This window comes from Dasypus novemcinctus, chromosome 12 (assembly GCF_030445035.2).
Source record: "Dasypus novemcinctus isolate mDasNov1 chromosome 12, mDasNov1.1.hap2, whole genome shotgun sequence".
Classification (NCBI taxonomy): Eukaryota; Metazoa; Chordata; class Mammalia; order Cingulata; family Dasypodidae; genus Dasypus; species Dasypus novemcinctus.
Window position 1 is genome coordinate 33,900,029 of NC_080684.1, and position 10,427 is coordinate 33,910,455.

General features: G+C 51.2%; 1 protein-coding gene across 1 annotated transcript; it reads left to right on the plus strand.

Annotated features, from left to right (window-relative positions):
• Positions 1-505: 505 nt before the first annotated feature.
• LOC101419494 (keratin, type II cytoskeletal 75) lies at positions 506-9,012 on the plus strand. The gene is given in 11 exon segments (XM_058308187.1): positions 506-1,015; positions 1,590-1,804; positions 3,074-3,134; positions 3,421-3,463; positions 3,466-3,524; positions 4,329-4,475; positions 5,153-5,278; positions 5,432-5,490; positions 5,835-5,996; positions 7,429-7,463; positions 8,774-9,012. Coding segments are annotated over 11 exon segments (1,656 nt in total).
• Positions 9,013-10,427: the final 1,415 nt, after the last annotated feature.

The window sequence follows — 10,427 nt, forward strand, 5'->3', positions numbered from 1 at the left end:
TGCTGAGAACATGCTCAGAAAGAGGAAGCACATGAAAGAGCAGGAAACTAAACAGCAGTGGCTTGTATTGACACAAGAAGTTTGGACAGGAGGGAGTTGGTCCCAGACCTAAGAAAGCAGTTGAGAAATGGGGCAGTGTTTTTGGAGTTCTTTTTAGGATGCATGATTAGGACATGACAGAAAGCAATTAACATGCTTCTCACCTGTTTGCTCATCAAGTTACCACTGGAAAGGAGTTTCCACGTTGCGGGGGGGGAGGCGCCAGGGAAGCAATCAGTGGCTTTTGCCCCATTTCCACTGGGGGAGCTGAATGTGAGCTCAGGGTTGGCGAATGCCTAGGAGATGCCATCAGCTGCAAGCCTTCCTTCATGAGTAGAGCCCCGTCCCTCCTGCAGGTCCATAAAAGCCAAGGGGGCCTCGGGCTCCCCAGGTACCACATCTCCTCTACCCCCTTCACACGTGCCTTCGCTCAGGAGTTCTTCTCGCCAGCCTCTCTCACCCCGCCATGTCTCGGCAATCCTCCATCACTTCCCAGACCAGCAGCCGCAGGGGTTTTAGCACTGCCTCTGCCACCACTCCAGCAGCAGGACTTTCCCACTTCAGTTCTATCTTGGTGGCCTGCACCTCGAGGGGCAGTGGAGGGCAGGGAAGGATCAGTGGTGCCAGGGCCAGCTTTGGAAGTCACAGCCTTTACAATCTCGGGGAGACCAAATGGGTTTCAATCGGTGGGTGCAAAAGCAACTTCTGAAGTGGCATTGGCAGCAAGGCCAGCAATGGGTTTGGATTTGGAAGTGGGGTCAGCAGTGGGTTTAGCTATGGGAGTGGGGCTGGAGGGAGCTTTGGGAGCACTGGCTTCCCCATCTCTTCCTCTGCTGGCATCCAAGAAGTCACCATCAACCAGAGCCTCTTGACTCCCCTCAACCTGCAAATTGACCCCATCATCCAGCGGGTACGCAAGGAGGAGCGGGAGCAGATCAAGACCCTCAACAACAAGTTTGCCTCCTTCATTGGCAAGGTGAGACAAGAGATTCATCTCTTCCATTGGGTTTGAGTTACATGAAATCTTCAAGAGGCCCAGGCCCAGATGGAAAAGCAACCATGCAACAGCCTTCCTATGGGAAGGTTCATCCGCATCTAGTAAATCCGATGAGGCTGGGGCCTTGTAAAGTCGCCGGCTTGCCCCACACGACCTTGCAGAAATTTCCCATTGTCCTTCTATAGAACCAAGGGGTCTGATTCAGAGTCAACACCTAAGAAAGAATTAAGTTAATTCTCTATAAAGAAGGAAAGTTCCACTGAGAAAACTAACCCGATCCAGAGCAAGTGTTGTTGAGAAAGTCAACCCAAGACCCTAACATCCCCTACTGAGGGCTCTAAGCCTCACTATACTAATTCTCTAGAAGCCCTGCGCCCAGTTCCTGGGGAACTTTGGGACAGCTCCACGCGTTCTCTCATTTTGGGTTGGGGTTGTCGATCACATAGTTGCCAGATGGGTGTCAGGTGAAAAATGACATTTTCTTACCTTCCTAATCAATAGAAGTGTCTGTCTCTGCCTACCCAGCTTCTCAAGATCTAATTCTCTTCTCCAGGTGCGGTTCCTGGAGCAGCAGAACAAGGTCCTGGAGACCAAGTGGAACCTCCTGCAAGAGCAGGGCACCAAGACAGTGAGGCAGAACCTGGAGCCCCTCTTTGATAGCTACCTCAATGACCTCCAAAGGCAGCTGCACAGTGTCACCACTGAGAGGGGCAGGTTCAATGCTGAGCTGAGGAACACACAGGATATCATAGAGGATTTCTAAGTCAGGTAAGTGGGAGACAGGTTTCGGCAGTCTTCCCAGGGCTCCTTTTTACGAGGACAAAAGAGATGCATTGTCAGATTGGAATTTTGGAACATGCAATTATTATCCCATAAGATGAAGACAGTACAGTGTGAGGTAACCAAGGGACTCTCATCTCATGCATTATTATTGGCAAGGAGTCTATTCTTTTTTTTTTTTAAAGATTTATTTATTTATTTAATTCCCCCCCCCTCCCCTGGTTGTCTGTTCTTGGTGCCTCTTTGCTGAGTCTTGTTTCTTTGTCTGCTTCTGTTGTCGTCAGCGGCACGGGAAGTGTGGGCGGCGCCATTCCTGGGCAGGCTGCACTTTCTTTTCACGCTGGGCGGTTTTCCTCACGGGCGCACTCCTTGCGCGTGGGGCTCCCCCACGCGGGGGACACCCTTGCGTGGCAAGGGCACTCCTTGCGCGCATCAGCGCTGCGCATGGCCAGCTCCACACGGGTCAAGGAGGCCCCGGGTTTGAACCTCGGACCTCCCATATGGTAGACGGACGCCCTAACCACTGGGCCAAAGTCCATTTCCCAGGAGTCTATTCTTATTTGTCCTCATGACTATAAAACACTTCTACTCACTCTGGAGAGCATACTCTCATTCACAGACAGCACATTATTTAATGCCAAGGGACATGTGCTCTACTATTGAGATGGCCGGTATTTCCAGGGTGCACATCAGCTAGAGAGTGGAGAGAGGTAGCAAGGAACACAAGGCGATCTGATCCTCTTCATGGCGGTGAATTTTGGCTGCACTTCGTTTAGGCTGCAGTAGGTGAGGTATCCGATGGAGAGGATGGTTCTAGCGAGCCACTTAGCTGGTTTACCTTGGCTTCTGAGTTTACAAAAAAACACATTACTCAACTCCACCCTGAGGTTCAGTGGAAATAGATCAGAATCTATCAGGAACAGTGTCCTGAACAGGTAAGGTTTCCACTACAGTTTCAGCAGGTACTTGATGCAAGAAAATTTTTCAAATGGAATCATGCATCTATAAAAAGTGGAGTTGTATAAGTACATATTTCTATCCCCATATGTTCCATGCTCACCTTCTGGTCTGACCGAAGAAAAAAAGAAGCCCCCTGGCAACTTCAAGTGACTCGCCCAAAGTCACACACAGGCCAGTGGGAGAGCTAGAAAGGACACAAGTTCTCTCACTCTTGCTCCCCTCTGCAGTCCTCGGTCCGGGGAAGAGTTCAACTGAATGCTTACTCAACAACACAGGCCCCCTCCGCTTTCCTTACAGGTATGAGGATGAAATTAACAAGTGCACAGCTATTGAGAGTGAGTTTGTGGCCCTGAAGAAGGTGAGTAGAAATGTCTCTCAGAGGGGAAGATTAAAAAATGAATCTTGGAGTAGGAAGTGTCTCAACACCGGAGCCACCCAAGAAATGCCCACCACCTTGAGAATATCTGGAGAACACAGTCCTGCTCAAATTCCCTCTGTATTTATGTCCCCGCTGACCTTGCCTGGCTTTCTGTTAGCCCAGGGAACTCGAGTCCCCAGACCATCCCAGATGCAGGGTTTTCTAAACCTCGGTCTGAAAGAGGAGTCTGCCCGGCTCCTTTCAGACTCACCGCTCATCATTTCAGGACGTGGACGCTGCCTACGTGAACAAGGTGGAGCTGAAGGCCAAGTCGACTCCCTGACTGCAGAGATGAACTTCTTCCACGACGGTAAGAGCCTGCAAATGTTTGTGTTCCTCCTAGGCTTGGAGCCTGGAAAGAAATGGGTGCTCTGGAGAGCATCATCCATTTAGTGCCTCTACTCAGCCTTGTGCCTTGTAAAATCCAGGCTGGAACTTTGAGGGCAAGTGGGTCTGGGAGAACTGCTGAAATCTTGCCACACTAAAATACATACCAGTTCTGATGCTCCTCTCACGCCCCAGGTCAGGACGACCCTTAGCAAAGAGGGAGTGCTGATTCCCACATTCCCAAGGAATCAAGACCTGGCTTCTCACTTCCCCCTCCCAATAAATCTCCGTAAGGCAAGAGTCCACTCAGCTCATTGGTCAGGGAGCTTCTCGCCCTGCAAGGATACCTCATCCGGGCACTGCCTCTCTGCCGGCCGAGTCCTGGATCTGTGGAAAGGAGGACTGATGAAGTCACAATATGCGGGGGCAGCAGGATCCTAAAAGTCACCTGATCCTGAAGCATCCTTCTCTCCTGGCATATGAATAAACATACCATATTCCAATCCACACAATTTGGATACAGAGAATACTTAGCCACCCTTCATACCCCGAGAAAGCACACAGATGATGCCAGGGGGGAACACTCCTATAGCACTGTCCTGTGGCCCAGAACCTTCTCTGGCATTGACACAGTACCCTCTAAATGGCTGGGTGTGCCCGAGGAAGAGTGGGAAGAATGCCTATCAGGAATGCCAAAGAAGGGACTCCTGTCCTGGATGGGTAGTCAACTGTGTGTCCTCAAGATCCCTTCCAGTTCAGAGGCTTTATTCCTTGGTGACGGTGAGTTTCCTGGCTCTGCAGGAGCAGTCCCAGATGCAGACTCAGGACGTGTTGCTGTCCATGGACAACAGCCGCTCCCTGGACCTGGACAGCATCATCGCCGAGGTCAAGGCCCAGTACGAGGAGATCGCCAACCGCAGCCGGGCCGAGGCCGAGGCCTGGTACCAGACCAAGGTGAGTGTGGACACCTTGTCATAGGCCCTGGGGTCAGTATTCTCGTCATTTAACTCTCAGCCAAAACCTCAGGAAACATGTGGGAATTTTCATTTCTTCCAATTTAACAGAAGCTTCATGGATGCCATGAAAACTTAGCCTGGTGGTCAGGGCAATGTGCAGGTGCTCAGAAGGATAGCCACAGTCCCACATGCTCAGGATCTGGCAGGGGGCTGGGTGGGACTCCAAAACCACCAAGGAACAGTCATAAAGCAATGTCTTAAGGGCTAATTTATTCAGTACATATTACCAAGTTGCTACTATATGCCAAGCAGGGTTAGAGGGTAACAAATAATAAATTGTAAGCAGATCTGGGAGGCCATGAAGTGAATGGGCAATCATGGAAAGGAGAAAGGCAACTTTAATGAAAAGCTTCCAGTAAGATGTGGGTTTTTACTCCCATTTGGAAAATTGTCAAAGGGTGGGGAGGCATTTAAAGTTGAGCAAGGGGACCCATGAGGTTCTTTGGCAAACAAACAAAGATCATATAGAGAAGAGGGAGGTTGGGTGACCATAGAGAGCTACTGTCTAGAGACTCAGAAGGAGGCTTGACTGGATAATCTAGCTAGTAAGCTCCTACTATGTGCCAAGGGTGCACCCAGCCCAGGTGTCTGACTGAGTCTGCTCTGGTTTATCAGTTTGAGGAGCTGCAGGTCATAGTGGGCAGACACAGCGATGCCATCCATAGCACCAAACAGGAGATCTCCGAGATGAACTGAATGATCCAGAAGCTGAGAGTCAAGATCGACAGCGTCAAGAAGCAGGTAGAGTTTTGGTGGGGCCAGGAGCTCCTCGCACACTCATTTGCTCTGGGTCATTCCGCCATGCTGGCAGGACTCCAACCCAAGAAGCAGTAGACCCTCAGGGGCTACCAGAGGAAACCAAATAGGGTTCATGGCTTTCTCCTGTCCTGACAGTGCTCCAACCTGCAAATGGCCACCACTGATGCAGACCAGCAGGGAGACCTGGTCCTCAAGGATGGGGAATGGGAGGAAGAGATGAGATGTGGAGGCATTTTCGGGATGTGGAGTTGTCCTGGGTGGGGCTTCACGGACAATTACGGGACATTGTAGATCCCCCCAGGGCCCACTGGATGGAACGTGGGAGAGTGTGGGCTATGATGTGGACCATTGACTATGGGGTGCAGTGATGCTCAGAGATGTACTTACCAGGTGCAATGGATGTGTCACGATGATGGGAAAGAGTGTTGCTGTGGGGGGAGTGGGGGGTGGGGGCGGTGGGGTTGAATGGGACCTCATATTTTTTTAATGTAATTTTTAAAAATAAATAAATAATTTAAAAAAAAAAAAAAAAAGAAAGGGATGCACAGGCCAAGCTGGTGGACCTGGAGGAGGCCCTGCAGAAGTCCAAGCAAGACATGGCACGACTACTGCGCGAGTACCAGGAGATGATGAACGTCAAGCTGGCCCGGGATGTGGAGATCGCCACCTACTGCAAGCTTCTGGAGGGCGAGGAGAGCAGGTGAGGGCAGATGCACTGATTCCACCCTCAAAACTAGCTGAGCTCACCTCCTCAAAGCCAGCCGAGCATTCAGGTTGGTGCAGTGTCCTCCTAACCTGGAAAAGGGGCCAAAGTGCAGGTAGAGCTGGGCTATGACAAAGAATATGACAAAGGCTACTTCCAGGCTAGTACATCATTATGGGGTTACCATATTTCAGGTGCACCTACTTTTAGCACCGTGTGGAAATGTAGGTTCTCATCATGTCTCAGTAATCAGATTCTTTCAAAGGAAAAATCTGGTTGCATGGCAGGTCTTGATAAATACTATAAAAAGATACCGTCTGAGAATAAACTGTCCTAGGATTTGGGTTTACAGGTCTACTACTAACTTGGAAAGTGATTTTGCGAAAGTCGGTATTCCCTCTCTGGACCACAGCTTCTTCAATTATAGAATGAAGAAGCCAGATTACACGATCTCCAAAGCTCAGTACTCAGTTCCTGCTTAGCCAGTTACCTGCTGTGTAACAGTGGGCAAATCACCCTCTCCATGCCTCAGTATCCTCACTCATAAAATGTGGGTAAGGATAGTGTCTACTTCATATGTTATTATGAGGATTAAAATAAAGGAATTCACAAGTAGTTCTGAGAACAATGCATGGTATACAATAAGTGTTCAATAAATGTCAACTATCATTCAGTCTCATAACTAAAGACATGGGCTTTCAAGTCAGATGAATCTGGCTTCAAATCCAGCTTTGTGACCACGGACAAATTAAATAATTAAAAAGAGCTTCAATTTTCCCATTGCAAACCTGAGATAATAATACCTACTTAATGTGGCTGTCGAGAGAATTAGGTAGCATAATGCAGGTAATAGTTACTCAAAAAATATTAGCTTTTTAAAATGTTCTTAGTGGGTATTTGTAAGTGAATACCAGTTCAATCCTCAAGATACTTTAGTTAAATTTACTCTAGTTGCCAAGGTAATAATAGGCTGATTATTGCTATTATTATTGTTATGACTCAAACCCTTCTCCACACTTGTAATAACCTAGGCACTGGTCCTGGGCATGACAATAGTCCATTGATGAGAGAGAAAGCTTATTGTTATATGGCAAGCCCTGCCTTTCCAATCAATGCCAGTATATGATTAATTCTAAGTTCCTTATGCAGATGTCTAACTAGTTTAAGCCAAAACTGTGCTTCTAGATTACAGGTTTTACTATTTTGGACCTCAAACTCTATATTATTTCATTCATTTCATGCTACAGATATTTAAATAATTTCAACTTTCAGTACTTCTGCAGTAAAAATAATAAAGGATTTTAAAGTGCATTTTAAACAATTGCAAAAACGTCATTTCTGATGCCCATAAGGTGCTGAACACAACAGTAACCTTCCTTCCTGCACCCCCTCCTGCCCCGCTTCCCTCCCCCCCCCGCCCCCGAATCAGGTTGAGTGGAGAGGGCGTTTCTCCAGTTCACATCTGTGAGGATAAAATCCTTCTCGTCATTTGGGGCGTACGTCGTTGGGGAGGATGGGGAGGTAGGCGGCCGCAGAAGCGTGAAAAACACAGATAGGGACCATTTTGAGAAGGTTTGAGGTTTTAAGTCAATTAAAAAGAGAGTCATATTAGGGGAGGGTCTCTCATGTCACAGTATGACATCTTTGCAAGTAAGAGGGTGCCACAGAAGTGGGTGATGGGAGGTTTGCCGTACTCCTGCCTCCCAGAATTCCACACCTTTCTTGCTGGGGTTACACGTCTAGCTCAGACGTGTGCTTCCAAAGCAGACAAGGTTTGTGAAAACTTCTGGTCTGCCTTCGGCCCCTGTTGGGAGCCTTCTGTCTGCCGGTTAGGCAGTCCCTCTCCAGAGCACCTTGGGGAGACGCCCTCTACTCGGCCTAACTGCGGCAGGCTGCCAAGGCTTCCCAAGGCAGTGGGAGGACCAGAAGGCACGGCCGTTGCATGCAGCTGCCCTGAAACGGCACAGGGCTCACAGCGCATTAGCCAGCTGCCACAGCCCGGGGCCAGGAGGAGCAGAGGCCACGCAAGCTCCGGGCCGGGGTCGTGAGGCCCTCAGAGACCACTGTTACAACTCACACTCCACAGGTCCATCTGGTTTTCTTGATGAGGGATTCACAGAGGCGATGGACTATAGATTAGCCAATGATTCCAGGAGGCAGAGAGCCCTCTGAACCTCCCACGGCCTCCTTCCCTGACCTCCTGGTTAGGGGTTCCAGAGACCTGCAAAGCTAATTCTGGGAATGGATGACATAGCCTCTAAAGTTTCCTTTCTCTAGAAAGCACCTGAGAGTCTTTTTTTTTTTTTTTTTCTGGTCAATTTTCCCTCCACAAGGCCCAAAGTAGGGTACTAGGATGTTTAAGGTGATGATGAATAGTTACGTTAGGAAAAGAACAGGTGGAGGAGGAGAAAATGGGCAGAGTTGACTGGTCTATCAGTTGGTCCATCAAGAAGTTTCCAGTCCCCTCTGAGGGACATACGTGCCCCCAGGAGCTCCCATAATGAGGGGAGACATCGGAGCCCAGAAGGGGAGCTAGTCCTGTCTGGAGCAGCGAGGGAGATGGGATCAAAGGGAAGGCAGGTGGACTGGGCGAGCTTCCGAAAGAGGCACCTCCAGAAAGACCTGGAAGGAAAAGAGGTAGCCCAGAGCGGAGGCAAGGCATCATTCCAGAAGGGGGAAATGCCTGGCGCTACAGTTCAGGGAAAAACCGGCTGAGGCATCAGACGGAGTCCTGTCTCCCGCCCTTGGTTCTGACCACGTCTCCTCTTCGGCAGCTGTGGTCACCTCCACCATCTCCAGCGCCTCTGGCAGTGGCTGCAGCATTGGAGGGGGAAGCCCGGGGCTCGGCGGGGGCAGCAGCTACGCCCTCACCACCAGCGGTGGACACAGCCTGGGCACGGGGCTGGGGCGCTCCGGCTTCAGAGCCAGCAGCAGCCGGCGCCTGGGGGGCGGTGGCTCTGGCGTCAAGTTTGTCTCCACCACCTCCTCCAGTTAGAGGAGCTACGAGCACTAAGTGCAGCCTCCCGCTCCCTCACTCCTGCCTGCTGCTTGCACTCACCCCAGACCCTTGGGTCCCATCTGCGGTGCTGGGAAGCCCGGGAGTCCTGGCTAATCCCCATTCCCTGGTCCAACCCAGCCTCTGCCCTCCTGACGGATGGTCTCCCAACTGCTCGTGACGTCCCTCTCTGTGCTAGACGTGCAAAACCAAAGCCCGCACGCTTGCTCTCAAGATACGCATCCAGCCTATCTCACTGAGACCCAGTCTCAAAACTCCCCGGCCTCGCACCGGACTTTTTTCCCTCCCTCCAGATGCAGAGATGGGAGCATCCGTCTCCAAGACCAACCCAGTGCCATGGTGACATCCAGCCTGGCCCACGGCGCTTTTATGCTGCCTGCTGGACCGAGCGCTCCCTCCGTTCCCACCCCAGAATGTGCCTATTAAAATGCTTGTGTCATGCGTCTGCTCTCCAGCCCTCTGTTTGGAAAGAGGATGGTCCAGCCCTCTGTTTGGAAAGAGGATGCAACCCAGCAGGGCTCCTCCTCCAGGCCCCCTCCGAGCCCAGGGAGCCACGCCAAGAGTGCTCCGGAGAGATCACAACTCCCCCCCTTCTTTTCTTCAGAGTCAAGAAGGCTGGATGAAGAAGATGGGGTGTGGAAGGGTGGGGAGGGCAGATGGCTGGCTGGACCGCCCCCAGCTACTGCCCGCTTCTTCCCAGCTCTCCTCAGATGCCTTGTTTGGGAAGCTTGAGCCCCGGGCTGAAGCCCTGCCCAGCCTCCCTGCTCTGTCTGTCATCCAGGGCGATGCCGTCCCCTCCCCAAACCAGACCGTGTTCCGGGGACACTGACGTAGGATGGACAGCCCAGCCCTCCCCCAGCAAAGGGGCCGATTGTTCTCTGGCAGCTTCAAACTTGCAGATGGAGCAGAGAAATAACAGGCCATGGAGAGGAGTTAAAAGTCAGCCCTGGGGGCAACGCTTTCTCCCAGCGGAGGAGCCACTTAGGCCCATAATTGCAGGCAGCTCCCACATTCCTGCGTTTACAAGTCTCCTTGGACACTTTCCACCAGGCCTGAGCCGGGGCCCAGTGGGCTCACAAAGCGGGGTCAGCCCAGGCGGGCTTGCAGGGAGACGGTTCAACAATCGGGACCGAGCTCCAACCTGTCGGGAGTTCCGGATCACGGACCCAAACAGCAGACTTCTGAGGGAAGGGGCAGGAAGTGAAATGATGTGAGGGGAGAGGCCATGAATCGGGATGAGAGACGATGAGCACAAAACCAAGGGGCTAAAATTTGGAATGGTTGGGTGGGAAAGGATGGCAGGAAGGAGAGAAATGGCACGGAGGACAATTGTTAAATGGCCCCTGTTCCCAGAAGCAGGGGCAAGGAGGGTCTCCACAGTGGAGTGGAACAGGGGGCAGGGAACTTGCAGT